Below are 20752 nucleotides of genomic sequence, written 5' to 3'. Positions count from 1 at the left end.
AAGCTTTTCAGCATCAAACGCCACTATTTAAAACCAAGCTGAGCTCCCTCCTTCCTAAGCTGTGGCGCATCATTGCCATCTAGTGAATGAAAAGCCCCATTACAACATGGTGCGCATTCACCGCAATACCAATCAGCCAAGATCAGTCCATACTGAGCCATTCTTGAGGCCTCAGCCTTTATAGATTGTGCACATACATGTTCTCTCATGCTCTCACTGAACAGAAATGCCTACTCACGTTCGCTTTTCGACGCTGTGCAGGAGAGATAAATGTAAGACACACAAAAGGCTCACGTCATGTGTGAAAAGCAACTGAGCAACAGATGAAAGGCTATTGTGGATTAGCCGTTAGCAGCAGGGCCTTTCGATGGAAATATATTAACAACACTTTAAATACATGTGGAAACAAGAAAACAGGAAAAACTGGAGCTAAGGCAGAGACTAGCTCGGCCCAGAGAGCACCACGACTGCTCGCCGTCTCGCCGTCCTTCAGTAACAGACGTCATGTGTTTCACCACAGTGCTGTGGCTGATGTTGCACAAGAAATGCAATGCAATGACAGACATGCAAAACAACTAAAAATACTATAAAAGAAAAAGGTTTACTAGCTGAGAACATTTACTAGAGTGTAGTGAACCATGAGCTATAAAACACATGCATGCAAGTTATGCAAAATGTATGTACATTTTAAACTTAAAAAGGTCATAAAACTGGTGCATTTCTACTTCTGTCTAGACTGGCTCTCTATTAATCCTCCTGTTATGTTCAACAGAAAGGAACAACAAAAATTATCCAATTAAGTCAAATTTATGTGAATAAAAGTTTTTTTTTTCCCCCCAGTCTATCAGGACTAACTTAAGTCTCCCAACACTAGGAGGGTAAGGTCAAGCGCATGCCTCATTTGATAAATGTAAAAACAGATGCTGCCTCTTTTTAAACTGCTGCCAATCAATGCAGCTCTGATACATTATAATGTTTTAGTATTCAAGTCCAAGAACATGAGATTGCCACAGCCTTAAAGTCAGCATGTGTCAGTGGATTTTTTATATATTAAAAGACTAAATAAATACCCTAATAAACAGCATTGTATTTTGAGATCAGCTCTGAACAAGCTGTATAAGATTGTTGTTAGTTTCAGTCATAGATTAACCTGTTTATAAGGTAACCCTAGGATTAAAAAAATTATAAAATCCTACCACATAATTTCTTTAAATTGTAATGTGGCCTCCAACTTATGAAAACAATTAGGTTTTTATGGAATTTGGCCTCTGTAATCCCCAGAGCTCGATTGCATAAAACTTAAGATTGTCCTTAACTATTTCTTTAAGACAAGTTTGTTAAAAAAAATGCCTTACGTGTTTTGTTTTAAGGGTTTTCTTATGAAAAATTGTTGTAACCCCTTAAGTGTTTCCTTAAGTATCGAATAAAACCCCTGTGTATTTTTTAAAATACACCCTTAAACCCAAAAAACAGAGAATGTGTATGAGATATATATATATATATATATATATTTTTTTTTTCAGATTAATCTATATACCCTATACTTATTAATTTATCAGACAGGAGCAGCCCAAATATGTTAAATTCAGAAGTTCAACTACATGAATAAACTAAAAGCAAAATGTGTTTGTGTTGTTTTTTTCCCCACTTAGTGTTGTTTGTTGTTGTTAGTTTTGTTTTAATAACAACTAATTATATGTTTTAGTAAACTAAGTGTTGGAATTGCACAGTGCATTGCACAACTCAAGAATGGTGTAAATGTTTAATTTTGTAGCTAGTAAGTAACAGCTCCTACCAAACAAGCTAATGTGTGTGATCCAACTGTATGCAGCGAATTATGGGCTAAAGGTTTTCCGCAAAAAGTAAAATCTGCAATTAAAATTTTAAGAAGCAAAAGGATAAGGTTTATGTTGCAAAAGCAAAAAAATATAGCAAAAATATATTTTTAAATATAATTGGTAACTTTATTATTTTTTGTCAGTCTTTCCTTTTTGTGTTTTTGTGGATTTTGCTGTTAAAGACTTTTGCTTCTGTAATCTCTTATTTGCCTGTTTCAAGTAAAATGCCTTCTAATGAGCCCCATCCTTATGTGAAAACTGTGCCAAAACTCAAAACTCAGGCAAAAACATTAGGAAGTAGCAAACGAGAGATTCCAGAAACAAAAGGTTTTAGCAACAAAATCCACAAAAACACAAAAATAAAAGCAAAGGCTCAAACAAACCAAACAGAAATAATTTTCAAGTAACGTTAACTTTTTTTTCCTCTTTTGATTCTGCAACATACACTTTTTACTTTTGATTCTTAAAATTTTGATTGCGGATTTTATTTATTTATTTATTTTTATTTTTTTTCTTTAATTTTCGTAAATGCTTTGGCACAAAGTTCACTCCAAACTGGTTTTGAAAAACTGTTAATGGCAACCCAGCCAACCTACATTTAGTAGAAAATAAAATAAAAACAGGCTATACTACACAAACAATGTAAGTTAATACTGCAAGTATCAAATATCATTCTTAGAATGTCTCAAAAAAGGTAAGGCGTTTTTTTTTTACAACCAAATATAAGGAAAAGTTTGAAGCTTTGGGTCTGTTTTTATTTGGCTACTGTTTATTTTTTGTTTTCATAATAACTAATGATGTGTGTTTTGTAAACTGTACGCACAGTGCTTCACAGAGCTCAGGAAAGGTGTAAATATTCAGTAGTGAGTAGCTAATAGCTCCTGTAAGCATACTAGCTAATGTATGTGTAACTTTACAGTTTGAAGGCGTAATTCTAAACTTTTAGCTACTTTATAAACAGCCTACATCTAAATTTACGCACTACTTAGCTACTTAGCTAGTTAGTTAGGTTAGCTAGCTAAGTGGCTAGGTGAGATAATACGACCGTTAATATTTAAATTTCTGTGTAATATTAAACCTCTAACTCCAGCTCTTATTACCGCGATTTTAGCCTCAATTTGAGGTTAATTTACTGTAGTAATGTCAGAATGCTGACTACAGCTAGTTATTAAACTGATTAAATGAGTTAGAAAATTAGGGAAATCCGAGAAATCTGGAGTTGTTGGGTAAACAGGGTTTTTGAGTAGTTTCTGCTTGTTTTTCCGGCTTAATTTGCGGTTAATTAGGGACTAACCTGATCAAACACTTCACCAAAACACAATAAAAACAGGCTATAATACACAAACAGCGCATAAAAATACATAATATAACAAACAGCTCACCTTAAACTCTTTAAATAACAGTAGAAATGCCGAGCTCCGGTCCTGTAACCGCTGTAAACTGTAAGCGCTGCAGAGCCAGTTACCAATCAACACTAATCAACGCAGGTTAAAGCGAGCATGCGCACTGCAAAACCACTGCACACCCCTAGAGTACGCCCGCGAGTGAGCGAGTGAGCCCTCAATGAATGGGGTGAATGGAGCTAAACAACTAAAAACTTAAATTATAAATAATATCATGATATTCCTTTAATTTAAGACAGTAGAATTAAGTATTTTGCTAAAAAGTAAAAATTAAACTTCACTCTGTATTGAATTATTTAACAGCAAACTAGTTTAGGGCAATAGACACGCTAGCATTACTGCTACCGTGTGATGCCAGGTTTGTGAGCTGATGCTGGAAACTTATACTTTATGTATTTTATCAGTACTTTTTAATCAAATATTTTATTCTATTTTCTTTAATTAAAGGAATATCTTTGGGATTATTTGTAATTTAAGTTTTCAGTCGTTAGCTTCTATTTTCTTTGGTTAAAATACTTATAATTAGTTTAAAATACTTATATAAGAAATGTGAACATTTTCCAGTATAACGTTAATAAACTAGAATTTTGCTCCGCATGAGCCCAGTCATTTAGGACTCACTCAGTAGTGCCCAGAGCACATTTTGGGTGGTCTTAGAGGGCCTACTTAATTATTTAATTAAACAAGTTTTTTTTTAATTAACATAGGCCTAATCTCCATTACATATATACAATATACAAAATGTAAATATTTGGTTTGGAAAAATATTGTTAATCCCTAATATTAGCATAAGGCTATTTTGACATTAATTAATAAAACATAATTAATTAATTACATAAATTAGAAATTATATTTAATATATTTTGTTTTAAATTAAATGAATATTTATTATATATTATATATTCATTTTATTGTATTTGTTATTTTGTTCATTTTCATTATTATCATTCTGGTCTTGATCTCGACTTGGACTTGAGTACTAAAAGTAGTAATCTTAACTCAGATTTGGCCTTAGCAGCCAACAGACACCAGTGTTGGTCAGCCTCACAATGGTGGGAGAGTAAAGAGGGGAGAGAGCGCCATCTACCCACCCAGAGAGAGCATGACTGCTGATGGTAAAGAAAACAACATACTGTATTTTTAAACTTTAAAACAAGTCAGTTGACAGAAGCAACATAACAGGAGGGTTATGCAGACTATATCCATATAACTAAAAAATATATATTTTATCTTATTATCTGTGTATTTTAGACACATATATTCAGGACACACACTCTTGGAGTTCAGAAGGCTACAACGAAAGACAAAACAAAGTTGAGTGACAAGATTTTATTGAAAAAACGAATAAATGATTACACCAAAAACATGACAAAAGGGAGGGCTTTTGAAAAGCCCTCCAACAGGACAACACTGAAATGCCTGACAAATGAGGAAGACATGATGAATATTTTATTTTATGATGGATGAAGAAATTATTTTTGTCCAAAATAAAACAAAACATAAATAAAAACAAAACAAAACAAAATAAAACCATATAAAGTAACAGAGGAAATTGAAAATTGTAAACAAAACCAACAAAAAAATCAACAAAACAGGTAGCATTCACAGAAAACTGAAAAATAAATAAATGACTTATATACATGATCAGTGTATATCAGTTCATATGCATTAAACTATAAAGGCTGGGGAATCTCATGCAAATGTTTGGCATTTCATACAGAAAATAATATATAGATATGAATTTACATTCAAATGGATGACCAGGTGGGGCTGATGTGATGCTGATTGCAATATGATTTTAAATGTGGTGGCTTTCATTTTATCATCCAGCAACCGTTCATTTAAAATACACTTTATGTCCAAATGTTTGTGGACACCACATTGAATGTTATTTTAATCAAGCATAATTTGCATGCTCTCTCTGGGTGGGTACAGTAGATGACGCTCTCTCCCCTCATCACTCCCATTGTAATGCTGGCATGCACAGGTGTCTGTTGGCTGATGTATCAGAAGTGGGAATGCAGCACTTTCCTTTGTATAGACAGCAGTTTGAAAAAAAGGCAGAGTCTGACTTCATATGTATCGGAGGAGGCATGCGCTCATCCTTACTTTCCTGGTGTTACATTGGGGCATTACTAGTGATAGGGGGGAGTTCAAATGATTAGGTATTGGTTGATTTGCCTTTCACATAAGGAAGAAAAGAAAGTTTTTGCTGACACAGATGTGCAACTAAATGCACACACACAGCTTGTCTAGTCCCAATGCCAGACATGGGCCTGTGGGGTATAGTTACTTCAACAAAAACAGGACAAACTATTTATTTTTTTAATATTCTTGATTTTGGACAAAACATGATTTTTGAACAATGAATGAGCAGGTGTCCCAATACTTTTGTCCATATAGTGTACCAACCAATATTTTAAATCCTAGGAACCTTTCTTTAATAGTAACTTACACAAGAGTAAGATACAGTGGACTCACCTTTTTAAAACATTTTTTTTTATTAATAAATATTAAATACTAATTAAGTGTATTAGATATGCTACATATGAAAATACAACTCATTTAGGAAATCAATCACGTACAGTAGGGTCCAAAAGTCTACTAGTAAAATGTGTATTAATTAGTTTTTAATTTTATTTTTTTTATGATAAATGTTTTATATAATACATTGAATAATCAAAATTAAATTGAGTAAATGTAGACAGATTCATTTAGCAGAAGCTTCTTGTAATAATAGGTCTGTTACCAAAACTAATATAATTTGGTGATATATTGTCACAGGAATTATGTGTGATAAATGATATTACTGTATTAAATAATTTTAACACCCATTTTTTGCCACTAAAATTATAATAATATATTAAAGAAATCTAACCTAAAAACCTTACATTATTTAAATATTCAATCATTGAGATTAGACAAATTTAAATATCCTAAATAAATATCAGTTGTTGGCCACAAAATGTAAACGAAATGTGTAATACTGAGGTCAGCAAACATTATTTAGGCCATATACCGTATGATAAGTAGATAGCATACACATAATTATTGTGAGAGGCTGATGAGTAGATTACATTCAATTGATCAAAAATGAATCGAAAAAGACATTCAAAACAGAACTGACAATAATGCCCCTCTCAGTTATTTATTTTTTAAATTAATAATGTTATAATTTAACTATTTTCTATCATTTCTGATATTAAAATTGTGTAAAATGCTAAATATAAATATTTATCCTAATTTTGCTTGCCATAATTATTTATTGAGACTTTTAGACCCCACTGTATCTGAAACAATTACTTTTTTTCAATAGTCATTTATTCTACTGCAAAATTTAGGTTGTATGTGAATCTCCAAATAATAAATTTATAAATAACTTCAAAACAAGCCACCCATACATTCTGTGGACCAACTAATCAACTAATCAAGTACACTAAAGACCTATCAGAGCTCCAACTTGCCTTAGAATACTGCAGAGTGGTAAATATTATTTCAAAAATACAATAAAAGATCATGAACAGATCATTTCATTATGTCACCTTTTGGTTACTGGGTAGAAATGTAAGCTTGGCTGACTGTATGACCAATGTGGCCTATATATATATATATATATATATATATATATATATATATATATATATAAATAAATAAATAAATGAGACTCAAGTGAAGTAGCCCAACAGATCATGGGTCTAACAGACAGCCGGCTGGGTGAGAGATGAAACGAGCAGGGTTAGTAGGATGGAGTGATGGCTCAGTGAGATGGAGGTGGAGCTACTGTTAGCATTCATGAGGAAGAAAGGGCTCCTGGAGCTGGAGTTGTAAGAGGGTGTACCTTCACATCCACGCTCAATCTGTCCACTGCGGAACAGAGCGTCGTTTATCAGGTCGGGGAGGCGGCCGTTCAGGTCCACTGATGCCAGGCAGCCCTTGAAGCCTTCCCTCGAGGCTACGAGTTTGGGAAGGCTGTTGTACATGTTCGGTCCTAAACCGGCGATGTAGAGATCTCCTACACGGAAGAGGATCACAGGCAGATCAGAGGTAGATTAATTTATTCATCATCTTTTTTCTGACAATTTTACTTAAAAAAAATCAATAATAATAAAAATAAATAAACAATGAGTTACCACTGTTTGGTAACATTTTCAAATTTAATCAAATTATATTATTAGCATGACTGATCTACCATAACTAAAGCATAATCTTTTAACATTCAACATAAATGTTAAATTTTGTTTCTACATATACTGATACATTTCTCAATTAGCATGACAGCCAGAATGTACACATAGTGCACATACCGCACCTGTGTTTTTTGTTGCCAAGATAGCAATAAGCCTGAAATTTACCTGAACAGGTCTCATTTCAAGACCACCCATCGGCTATTTAAACAACGCAGGTGAAAGCCAAAAATAAAATAAAAAGACTTAGCGGAGTGTAAAGTTTAGATTCTCTACCCGAGCCTGAGCCCAAACCTATACACGACTTGAACTAGGGCCCTGGAACAAATTTCCCACCACTTTCCTCAGGTCAGGCTCAAGAAAATGGCCTGTGATGTAGTATTGGTATTTTTATTTTATATAAAGGTATGGCGTGATAATCCTCCTCCACTTGTTCGCAATTCGCACTTGACTTGCAGCACTGTGTGTAGCTGTTCTTAATAAATAATAGGTCTATGCTTCTTCAGTGTTGCAATGTTACTTAATATCATTCTGAACAGATTTGGCTGATTCAAACAGCCCGGAAATGTTTTTAAAAAGCTCAGTTTTAACGCTCTACTTACTAAAAAAATGTTAGGTTTAAATCAGACTCGAGCTCATAATGGCAGAACGTGCATGAGCTCGGGCTGGGTCAGGCTAGATTTTTTTGGAACAATCTAAGATCTAGCAAGGTGTAAGATAGCAATGAGCATCATGGCGCACCTTCTGCAAAGTTCTAGACATTACCTGGACTTTTCACAAGAGAGCTGGAAGGAAAAAGTCCAGATAATGTCTGGTACAACTGACATGGGCATTCATGTTCACACATACATATCATTCAGATAGAGTGTGGAAAGGTCCGAGTATTATTAATGGCTGTTAGAGACTTCAGATAACTGGACACTTTATTAAAAACATCCCCAACGCAGCATCACACTTTCCCACTATATCCAGTCCGTTGACGCACAGTTTGTGTTAGTCATCTTCTAGATATTTTTTTACTGATCAGCTAAGTGGAAGTACAAAGTGAACTGAAGCACAAATAGGATCTTTAGTGAAGTGGATGATGTCTGCTGTACAGATTCTATCTGCTTACCTTTTAGGTCCAGGTTCTTGGCACCATTGACAACCTGACTCACGGCCTTGGCGTCTATTTTCAGTGTGTGGAGGTTGCTGTTATCTCTGGTGATGACCACGTTATGCCACTGGTTATCATTCAGAGGTCTGTCACTGTTACCCTTGATGAGGTTTGGGCCATTGCCAAGGTCAAACACATAATGTATGTACCTGTAAAAGATGAAGAGGTGTGGCTTAGAGTCTCTCTTTACAGAGTTCAAATGATGCATGACTTTCCAGACCAAAGGCCAGTCCCATTTCACCCCCTGCCACTACCATTTAACCGTACCCCTCACATTTGCGTGATTGCGCACAAGCAACCAAATAAACACTTAAAGTGTATTAATTGTATTATTAAAGTGTATTTTTTCATTATAACAAGCATAAAAAGTTACAAAAATTACTAGTAGTATGTCTCAGTAACTAAATATAGCTAAATTCCCGCTTTCCACCTTAAATAAAGTAGCAGTCACATTCTCTCACCTGAGACGGCTCCATCATTTAAGGTGAAATGAAAAATTTTGAACAAGAAACTAGTGAATGACGATTAGTACTAGCAGCGTACTACTAGTATTAGTAATATATCCAGTAGTACATCTCAGCACTTAAACGTTGCAGCAGCCTCAGGTGAAAGAATGTAACAGCTACATGAAACAATTAAACAAGAAACTAGCGAATAACTTCAGCTTTTAATCACCAAGCAATGAACAGGATGGGCGATAATAGAGGATTGTTGCATCCCACCTCCCACCCCCTGTGACACAAGTGTAGGTGTACAAATGAGAAATGTGATTGGGCAAAAGTCTACTAGTAATATAGGTATTAAATTAGTTTTGTATTATTTTCTATGATACAGGTTTTAATACAATACATTATATCATTAAAAATGTAATTGAGTATATGTAAACAGGTCCATTTAGCAGAAGCTTCTTATAATAATAGGTCTGTTAACAAAACTAATATAAAACTAATAGAAATTAATGTGATTAATAATATTACTGTAATTTTAACACCAAATGTTTGCCACTAAAATTATGATAAAATGTTAATGAAATCTCACAATTTTAAAATGATAATTAAATGATAATGATAATGATCATTAAAATACTAAATTAAAGGGGATTAGAAAAGTTTAAATATCCTAAATAAATATCAGTTGTTGGCCAAGTAAACAAAATGGGCAATACAGAGGTCAGCAAACAACATTTAGGCTGATACTGTATGATAAGTAGATAGCATATACATAATTATTGTGAGAGGCCTATCTGATGAATATATTGGATTCAATTAATTAACAGAACTGACAATACTGACAATAATAATGGGCAATAATGAATAACTTTTGCATCTCACCTCCCACCCCCTGTGACACAGGTTTAGGGGTACAAATGAGAAATGTGATTGGTGGACTCAACACATGGAATTTCATACTTCCTTACCCTTTCACCAGTTCCACAGCGATGAAGTCGTTCCCGTCGCCGCTGTTGAAGAGGATGATGCCATCCGCAGAAGTGGTTTTGAACTGGAAGAAAAGGTGCATAGATGTGTAGGCCTGCAGCGTGGCCAGACTCAGGTAGCTGCTCTTGGCTTTAAAGGTCACAGGGTCAGCGATGATGGAGCGCATCCCGAACCGTGCGTTCAGCTCGCAGTAGTCGATGTCGCCGTTCTTGCACAGGTCGATGTACAGCAGGCCGTTGAACTTCAGGCTCTGCAGGTGGCCGATGAAGCTGGACGGGATGTGCGAGACGAAGCGCCGCTCGGTCATCACGCCCGTCTCTATGTTGTGGAACTCAAGCCGGGTGTGGTCACCCACCATCTGACCTGTAACCAGAGCGGGGTGGGAGGGGGGCGTGGGGGAAAGGGAAGAGAAAGGCAGCTATACTATTCCTTCAAATGACTTTAAACTGCAGCTTTAATGATAAAGCTGAAGCAGTTTCAATGTAGCAGAGTCACTCCAAACTTTATTGCCCAAAAACCTTGAGATGATTTAAGTGTGGAATCCAAGTAAAGACCTCATTGTGTAACTTTTCACAAAAGCCAAGAGCTCTTTCTAACTTTAATGACTTTCTGTGGTTTTAGGAGATCATGATGATGTGGATTTTCGGCTAAGCCTGTTGGATAAACCTCTATTTACTCTCACTCTATAAAAAGAAAGGTCTCCAAATGGTTCTTGGCCTGGATGTATGGTTCTGTTAAAAGTCTAAACCTCTTTAAAGGGCCCATATCAAGGACAACTGAATGTTTTTACCATATTTTCCCAACCAATTTAGCTGAGGCCAATTAACCCATTCACTCATTAGAGCTGTGAGCCCTGAGACTTGCAGTGCTCCTGAAACTAGTAGGGTGAGGCAAGCATGTGTCTCCTTTAATACACCAAGACAGACACCATGATCGAACAGATACTAAAAAAGTACCACTAAATGAAAAATAGCTCATTAGTATAGACACCGTGCAGTGGAAAAGTCAAATGGCTGCAAATGCATCACTAGATACACACTGAGGAAAGTGCCTGCTCCCCAGTTCTGATGTATCATCCAACAGATTAATGTATCAGTCAAAATTTAAAGGGATATAGTGAGTATATATAAAGAAATGTGACCATATTGGTATATTCACGCAACTGTTATACATGGGAAACATCTGATATGGGCCCTTTAAACCCTACAGTACCACTGTTTTTGATACCATTTTCTATGGCTATTAAATTGAAATGAAAAGCAATCTTAATATACACAGTTCACTCAGACACTATGGTATATATGTAACTGTGTAACTCTGTTGTCTGTCAGATTCAAATCCAAGGGAAGTACCTTCAGCTACGTCATCGTCAACTGTGAGCTTGTAGCTTTTACCGCGCCGGATCACCCGCACCGTATGCCACTCATTGTCATTGAGTTTTTGTCCAGCATACAGTGTCTCTGGTCCCTTGCCTGAGAACGACGGTCGTGAAAAGTTAATTTCATTCTTAATCGTTTCACTCTCAATCAAACCTTTGCTTTCTTTACTGTCTCTACAGCAGAAAACTGCATATTCTGTATTTATATTGCTGTAATATAATGTATAATCTTATGCCAAACTCAGAGATGAGGATAAAACATTGTAAATTTTATTAAAATATGTAATTTGTAATATTTTTGGTCTAAATCATAACATATATGCCATTAACAGAAAGCAGAAGTTTGATTCAAAATGATTTAATTATAGTACAGAGAAAAAACATTTGTCTGGAATGTTTATAATACTGCTACATACTGATATTTATAATTTCTAAACTTCAAGTTTGGGAAAGACTGATCTTAAATTGATACATCTGCAAATCAAATCAAATGGCTTTTACTCATAAAGAGGTTCTGACATACCACTCACTCCTATAGCTGGACAAGCTGGAAGTTCGGTGTGACAAGAGAAAAGGTAATCAAATACATGATACAGAACGCCACATCTCCACTCATCCAATCACAGGGCAGCATTCCACGAGCTATAGAATGTAAACATGCGCCCTGTCGAGCGTGCCGGTATTTCGTGTAGCCTACTTTCATTTCCGTTTTTCACTCTAAAAGTCCGCGAAAATGAACGGGTTTGATGGTATAGAGGAGCCTGTTCGTGAAGCAGTTATTGAAAAAAGAGAAAGCCATCAAAAAAGTCTCGTATGTGAAAAGCTAAAGAAAATGAGGCACACACACACACACTGTGTGTAACGTGCTTTTGGGGATATTATTGATATTATAGTGTTAATGTCTTGTTCCTTAATGAAATTTTGCACTTTTTCGAAAAGAAATGTTTTGAAATTTGTGTTTTTAGGCCCAATGGTTAAACTATTATATTCAGATGTACAATTTACTGTTATTTATTATTGTATTTTGCACATTATTAGTAAAAAAAAAATCTATTGATGCCAAAGGATATATAAGACATTTTGAAAAAAAAAACTTGGCATGGATTTATTGCGTTTTGCGAAAAAACGAATTATTTTTTTAAATAAATCTTTAAATATTAAAATCTTGATTTGATTTGTTTGTGTTATTTTAACCTTAGTATGGTATTTGATAGTTTGAAACAGAAAACATTGGTTTTCAGCCTACCACTTTCTCGCTAAAGAAAACCCTTTTTTACTCAAATTGATAAAAATGGATTTATAGTGTTTTGGAACCAAACTCTTCATATATATATATATATATATATATATATATATATATATATATATATATATTATCAACAATAAACAATAAAACAAATGTATATTTGTATATAACAAATAAAATAATAATAATTTATATTAATAAATTACATTTAATCAAATGTTTTGAAGTGCTTTCTTGCTGTATATGCAGTAATATATTTCCATTGGACACATTTTCCTCCAATTCGACACGCTGTCCTGCTGGATGTGCACACAGTCCTGTAGTTGGACACGCAGTTCTACTGCTGTTATCCTATTGGAAGGTTTTTAAACAGTTATTTAAACTTTTGAAGAACATACTGTTCTTTTACTTCACACGCTGTTCTCTTATGGACGCACTGTTGTCCTGCTGGACATGGTTCACATACACTGTACACTGAGTAGACTTATAGTCCTTCTGCTTGACAGGCAGTGCTTCTACTGGTCATATATTCCACCTTCTGGACATATTGTCTTCCTACTGGACATACAGTCCTCCAAATACCTCCAAATAAGTATTTCCTCAATTGTAGCATGCCAGCTTAGGTCTCCCTGTTATTGTTCAAATAAATAATACACTTCAATTCATGTTAAATCAGTTTTTGAAACAGGTGTTAAGCATAATCCTGGACTATATTATCCTTTTAATGGGAAGTCTCAATTCACAACAGAGGTGGAAAAAGTACAGAAAAGGTGTAATTACCTAAAAGTACCTTAACTTTGCTAAAATTGTACTCAAGTAAAAGTAAAAGTACCCATCTAAAAATCTACTCGAGTAAAAGTAAAAAGTATTCAATTTAAAATGTACTTTGAGTAAAAGTTACATAGTTGCTTTTAATTATTTGATGTAAAAAAGTAAAAACAAATCATAAATTAAATTGTTTTTAATGAACTATTATTCCACATAATAATTTGGACCTTTCAGGTAGTACTTGTTCAGACCACCCCATAAAACAAGTGGCATAGGTTTCTATGAACCATTTTTTTTTTCTTTACTATTAAAAAGTTATGGTAATATAGGTGACTATAAACTGAAATTTATAGTTTTACAGTTCATTATTATATTTTAACTTGCCATTGCTGTGCTTTAACTGCTATTTACATGTTTTTTTTTAACATTTAAGCAGATTGTTTAATGATAAAATTACTTACAACTACATGCTTTCTCAGGTTTGATGTGGACGTTTTGAAAGCTGACAGCTCTGTCCTGCGGGGCACATTTTGTATTGCATGAGGACGTTATTGCCTCGTTATTCCACGCGCGAGCGTCCGTGCCATTTTTTATTTTTTTTTAATTCAGACAATTGTTTTTTTTCCCCCAGCATATATTTTTTTACTCAGTAATGGGGAGTTTTCCAATGTAGCAAAGTAAATGACTTGTGTCAAAATGTACTTGAGTAAAAGTGACATTACCTATTTTAAAAACTACTTTAAAAATAACAAATTACTCAAAAAATCTACTCAATTACAGTAACTTAAGTAAATGTAATTCATTACTTTCCACCTCTGATTCAAAATGGTGTGTAGTCCAGAACTTGGCTTAATCCCTGTTAGTGCTTTTCCACCAAAATAACTCTGTTTCTTGAATCATTTTTGTTTGGGCTTATAAGAACGGTGGTGCTTTTCAGCAAAGCTTTAGTGGAACCGTCAAAACATCACATCATACTCTTCAACTGAGAGTGTTGCACAGCAGCAGTGAACACTGTTCACACTGAAGAACCTAGTATTCTTCTGTTCTCGCAGCGAATGAATACTGTACACATTTAATTGGGAGGGTTCTAATGGGCTGAATCTTTACTGACAAAATAATCTTTCTTGGTAAAAAGAAAGCTGCCAAATTTGTACACTATTTGCATGGTTTACACAGTTACAGGGTTTCAGCTCTGATTGCATTTAAGTACATAACAGTTCATTTAGATCGGAGAAACGTTTCTTCAATCAGAGCAAAAAGAACAGATAAATGTCTGAAATATTCATGTTCATTACAAAGATGAATAATTTAAAACACGATTTATCATTCTGTGCATGATATAAGGTTAAAGTACATTTCCAAAACTTATTTTTTCTAAGTTCACAGATTGCAAACCAACTTTTTTACGTCTTCTAAATGTAATTTCACATCTGAAACTAAGCAATTTGTTCACAACCAGCTCTCAGTTAAAGTCACAGCACTGCTTTACACTGACTCACTCAGCGGCTCAGATGGACACTGCAAGGACGTTCTAATTCAGGAATGATTGAGTCTTTGAAAAGTAACCCATGGTGACAAATTACCAGCCAGAAAGTGCAGTATATTCTAGAAACATAATCATACATGTCATTTAGAACTCAGAAATAGCTCTCTGGCTCATGCTTATATAAACGACCTCAGATTCCAAGTAAAGAGCTCTCAGACGTACAGAGAACATGCTTACAGACAGTCTGTAGAAAAGTAGGCAGCACTTTTTCTGATGGCCACTTCATTAGAGACATTAGAACATATCCATAAGAGTTAACTAATGTATTTATAGAGCATAATAAGTTGAAAGTTAATGCTGTATGCCAGTAATTACAAGTCAACATACTCCAACAATATTCTCTAATACCTACTCCCTGTGAATTATGATTTATCACAGTGTTAAAAACAGAATAACACAACTTTAGTTACTGTAGTTAGTAAATCTTCACTACTGGACAGTATGTCGTGTTGGTATGTTTATTTTTTTCTTTTTGCTTTTTTGCCTACATTGCAAATTAATAAACTGTAAACCCAGATGATGAAGGAAAACATAAGAAATCATGTAGTAACTTAAAAGTGTGAAACAAACCAAAATACTCTGTGAAGCATTTATCTGTGGAGCTGTTTTTAAAGCTGGAATTTATCCTGTGCAAAATGATAAGTCTTGGGGCAGTTCTGATGAGAGCCAGTTTCATCATAACATTTTTATGGTTTTTGAGACTGAGACTGATTGACCTTCATTTTTGAATTAAAGTATTTTTTTCTTTACTTTACTAGTTGAGTAGTTCTTGTCATTATGCATTATTCAAATATTCACTATTCACTGTATACCTGTAACTCTACCTCTTCACTACTTTACAACTGATGCTCTCAAACACTTTATTAAGAGACAAGAAATTCAAGTAATTAACTCTTGACGAGTTCAGCACAGCTGTTAACTGAAAACCTGAATTCCAGGTGACTCTACCTCATAAATCTGACTGAGAATAATCCAGATCCAGCCAGGATGTTTAAAGCTGTCATCCTTTGAAGAATCTAAAATATAAAACATATTCTGTTTTGTTAATACTTTTTGTTTAATAAATAACTCCATATGTTTAAGGTGTGTGCAAACTGTGGCCACCCTCAATGTATTAGTAAGTGAAAATAAAGGTTGATTGATTGATTGATTGATTGATTGATTGATGACAAATAACGCCTGCTAACATAAACAAATCTGTATAAATTGTAGGACATCTTAAAGGGCTTTTACACTTTATATGCTACTTAACCTCACTAATGTTGCACTTCAGTATTAATCAAGTAATGACCTTTATTTTTAAGACCACTTCTATTAATACAATGTCATTTACCTCATTCTAAAACATCTGTTTTTTATATGAATATGATACTCATGAAAGATACATGTTTTATGAAGTCTTTATTTATCGAGACTTCAAATAAGTGTTGTATTTAATAAAGTCTTAGGAGATTTGAAGCTGTATGTAGGCACTGTAGCGAGCGTATGTATGTAAGCACAGGGAAGGTGTGTGTGTGTGTGTGTGTGTGGAGGGATTGGAGGGGGGGGGTGATGTTGAGGCACAATTAATTAACCTGATTAAAAGATATTCCATCACAGCAGTGCAGAAATTACATTGATCTGAAAGATGGAAATTAGGATCTGACGGAGGTAAAGGACGCGAGGCTAATCTAGCATGGCGACGGTGGCAGATATGACAAGCTATCTCCCGCTCGCGCCGCGTGATTGATGGAGACAGTTTATGATGACATCCCAGTGGCCGCCAAATTACGGACAGCATAAACACACACAGCTCACTAACAGACTTCAATTACACTGATATAAATTTCCATAAGTCATACAAGCCATTTACAGATTAGTACACCCTGATGCACACGCTCTCCTGATCTCTCCTCGTGTTCACGCTGTTACCATCCCTCGCTCGCTGATTGACAAACACAACAGCAGTATGAGAGTAGTACAAACTATAATATATACATATATATATATATATATATATATATATATATATATATATATATATATATATATATATATGTATATATATATAAATATATATTTATAAATAATAATAATAATTTACATATTTGCCAGTAAAATGTATTATGTAAAATGTAAAATGTAAAATTCATGCAAGTAAACTCAGTGAGTCTCCTTAGAGTAACGGAAGCTGTAATAAAGGGAAAGAGTGGAGCTCAAACATTGAAACATCTGACATTAGATTTAGGGATTGAGGCTTTTGTACAATGAACTTTTTTAAACAAAAGAACTAAATTAACACTTGGATTTTTTCATTTGAAAAATCTTTTAAAAATGCCACTTTATTAGTTCATAAAGCTCTATACTACCCCTACATTTCCTATACTACCTTATTCTACCCTATACTACCCTTTCATATATTCTCAATACTACAATATACTACCTTGCACTCCATATGCTGCCCTATACTCCTTTATACTACAGTATACACACTATACTCCCCCTATACTGGAACATAGTCCTTATACTAATCAATACTCAAGAGTATACGCCAGGTACCTCCCTATACCCTAAACTCCCCCATACTTCAATGTACTCCCTATACTACCCTGAACTCCCTGTACTACATTATACTCCTTACAACACTCTACACACTCTACACACTCTACATACATACTATTTATACTACCTATATTAGTCAATAGTCTCCATACTACCTTATACTCACCATATACTTACATTATGCTACCCTATACTATCTTAAAGTACCTATGCTACTCCCTATACTACCTATAGGACCCTATGCATGGTCTGGTTATTGCATGCAGATTTTCAAATATTGTTTTTGATATGATTTGATTTTATCTACACTGCTCTCTAGTGTGTTTGCACTCCCATATGTGTGGTGGACATATTGGGGTGGAATTGAGATTTCAGAGATGCTCATCCTGCCCAGCAACAGCCATAAAAATACTGTAAATGGCTGTAGAGATGTTAAATCTCTTAATTCTACTTGTTGTTCAGCATTACTCAAATAACACATTGTAGCAACTTAATTTTTAGGAAAGTATGCTGCAGATGTATGCAGAAAACATCTAAATGTCTTCAGTGAGGGTACCCAAAGCCAGTTTATGAGTAAAAGCAGTTGATTTTACATGAATATTTACACAAAAGAAATAGAACACTCAGAATGAACATATGTTTCTTTGTGGAACTCTAAGCACAAAGAAAAAAGCATGTATAGTACAGATCAGTTCCCAACCATGGACCTGGAGGACCCTCTGCCCTGCGCATATTAGTGCTCACCCTGCTCCCGACACTTCTGATCTGTTGCTGAGTTAAAGGTTGTGTGTTAGAGCAGGTAACCTCTAAAATGTGCAGGACAGGGGGTCCTCCAGGACCAGGGGTGGGGACCAGACCACTGGTATAGATAACAGGCTTTATGCAGACTGAGTCTGCTGAGTGAACACTTGGGCACTTCTTCTTGAAACAGAGCGTCAACTACATTTCTCACTAAATTTGACAAAAATAACAGTTTTTCTTTTACCACATTCATGCTTCTATAAATAGCAATTTATTCTATTGTATGTAGTCAGTGTTAAATCAACATGGCTAGTGTTAAATCTGGAGAAAATGCTGTGTAAATTGGATGAATATAAAGGTGCATCTGGTTCTGGAATACTGAAAGCTCTGTTTACAAGAGGAGTAGTGCGTATAAAACAGTTAAAATAAGTGGTGACTTCCTAATCCGACTCTCATTGATTTAACTACACAAATATTATTGCACCTGAAACAATACTATATTTAATACACAATACCATAAATACCATTTTTCATGCAAAAGTATTATATATACACATATGTTCATGTACAGTTTGCATGCAGTGATATATGCACTGAGCTGCTACCATTTGAGCTCCACCAAATATATCAAACATATTTGTTTTTCTATATGTTTTTCTAGTCTTTTGCAGTATTGTACTGATCAGTACGTACAATAAAAATACTTGTTTCTGAACATTCAATGGCCCTAAGCAACATCCTCTTCCCTGCTTTCCAAGCATATTGCTTTATATGCAAGAGAAAAAGAATAACTTCTATGTTTTAACAATAAAAAGCCATGGGAATAAATTAAAATCTGACCACTTACAATAAAAGTTCTTATTTGTACCTTATTTATTGATATAAGCAAAAATACCTTGTAAAAGAATACGATTATTAAGTCACCACTAGATAAAATCATTAGTATCAGCAACCTTAGACTCATCATCCAACCTTTAGAACAAGTGCACACTCTGGCACTACAGGAAAGAGCAAAGAGACTCAATACATTTCCTTTAACAAGAGAATCATTAGAAACAAAATGAAACTTGTGTTAACTTACTGGAGTTACAGTTAATCCTGATACAGTCTAGATGGGGAAGAATAAATGACAGATGAAATTGCATCCTTCAAGGTTACAGCTGCAGACATCCAAAAACAATAATTCCACCCTTCCGGGGACGTCCACATGCAGAGACGCGGCCATTTTACACTTTTCATAACTGCTAATTGGTGATCTTGTACTCTATGTACAAGCGTATGATAGTCATTTGTTTAAATTTGCTTTAACTTAGTATGTCAAAAAATTGAAAATTATTACAAAATCAAGCCAATTCTAACAATCATTTTGCAGATACAAATTATCAAGATTGACTTTACTTACCTTACTTTTTTAATCTAACTTACCTTTTAAACCAAAAATTCACTTTCAATTCCAATTCGATTTATAGAGCAGATTGTGAAATCTCTGCATGGTTCATAAAATGGCCACTTTTAGTTTACCAACCACACAGACTCTCCAACCCAGATCTTTAGTCTTTCGTTTTTATTATCATCTCATTTCATTATCAGTCTGACATTTCAATGCAAGCCCCAAAGTCTTCGCACCAACTTGTTGACTAAACAGGCTATTAATTCATATGTCTGATATTTAGCAAGAAGATGGTGCAGGGGCAATGCAGCTTTGATTGTGTTTGTAGCTTTTACACCATGTTTACTCTTAATAATCCTGGACAGAATACGTTTTTTAATCTTTTTGGACCATCAAATCTAAAGGAAATAAAGAGCAGAGAGCCGTTTTCATTGGCTCTGCTCCCTGAGAATGTTCTCTACAGGAACCTGGCTGTGATGCACTTATCCAGGATGATGTTTTCAGCCAGTGATGGGCGCTCATAGGCCTCTGTTAATCTGGGTTGGGCTCTGTCTGGCTGGATTTGTTCATGTGTCGTCAACCGCAACAGAAAAGTGGGAGCAAACAGCCTCGATCCAATTAGCACCAGCACCATGCAGTGGCCACTGTACCTCCTATTGCAGCTAGCGGAGTGAGCCGACCAGAGTGACACGATACGACACTGAGAGAATCAGCTTGAAATTTGCTTAAGTCTACGTCTAGCTGAAGCTATGTACAAGAAAGCATGTACTGTAAATAAAAGGAAAATTGCTGCGGTGGTTTTAAATCTGCTTAGGGTACTTAGAATAACACGCTGAATAAATTCAAGACGTAAATTTGGAATGACTGAAGGATATGCATGTTTTTTTTTAAGCATTATATTTAATTTATTGTTTCTTAAGTACAAAAGTACAAAAGAAGTTGTATATAAGAATAAAATCTCCAGTCTAGCAGTCCAGCTTCGAGTGTTTCTTCACAATTTAAGCTAAATCTGACTCTTGAGTCTTGAGTATCTAGGCCTTGCATTTAGGCCTACATAGACGGTGTGATCATGTACAGCTGGGCTTAAGTAGTGCTAGACAAGTTTAGTGCTATTAAAGGATTTTA

General features: G+C 34.8%; 1 protein-coding gene across 20 annotated transcripts in view; it reads right to left on the bottom strand.

Moving 5' to 3' along the window:
- nrxn3a (neurexin 3a) overlaps positions 1-20752 on the bottom strand; it is a 504128-nt gene that overhangs the window by 296091 nt on the left and 187285 nt on the right. For 11 of the 20 annotated variants that reach the window (XR_007424264.1, XR_007424265.1, XM_049464234.1 and 8 more), the window contains 6 exons: positions 19319-19345; positions 11370-11489; positions 9999-10380; positions 8540-8730; positions 7080-7253; positions 239-253 (listed from right to left, as the gene is read on the bottom strand). Coding sequence is in view for 17 of the 20 variants with exons in the window: in XM_049464234.1 (XP_049320191.1) it covers positions 239-253; positions 7080-7253; positions 8540-8730; positions 9999-10380; positions 11370-11489; positions 19319-19345 (909 nt within the window). In the remaining 3 variants the exon portion in view is untranslated. The remainder of the gene's footprint in view (positions 1-238; positions 254-7079; positions 7254-8539; positions 8731-9998; positions 10381-11369; positions 11490-19318; positions 19346-20752) is intronic. The other 9 variants (XR_007424266.1, XM_049464237.1, XM_049464238.1 and 6 more) reach the window with 3 other exon arrangements.

Source organism: Astyanax mexicanus, chromosome 14 (assembly GCF_023375975.1).
Source record: "Astyanax mexicanus isolate ESR-SI-001 chromosome 14, AstMex3_surface, whole genome shotgun sequence".
Lineage (NCBI taxonomy): Eukaryota > Metazoa > Chordata > Actinopteri > Characiformes > Acestrorhamphidae > Astyanax > Astyanax mexicanus.
This window is presented reverse-complemented; position numbering and strand designations above follow the sequence as displayed.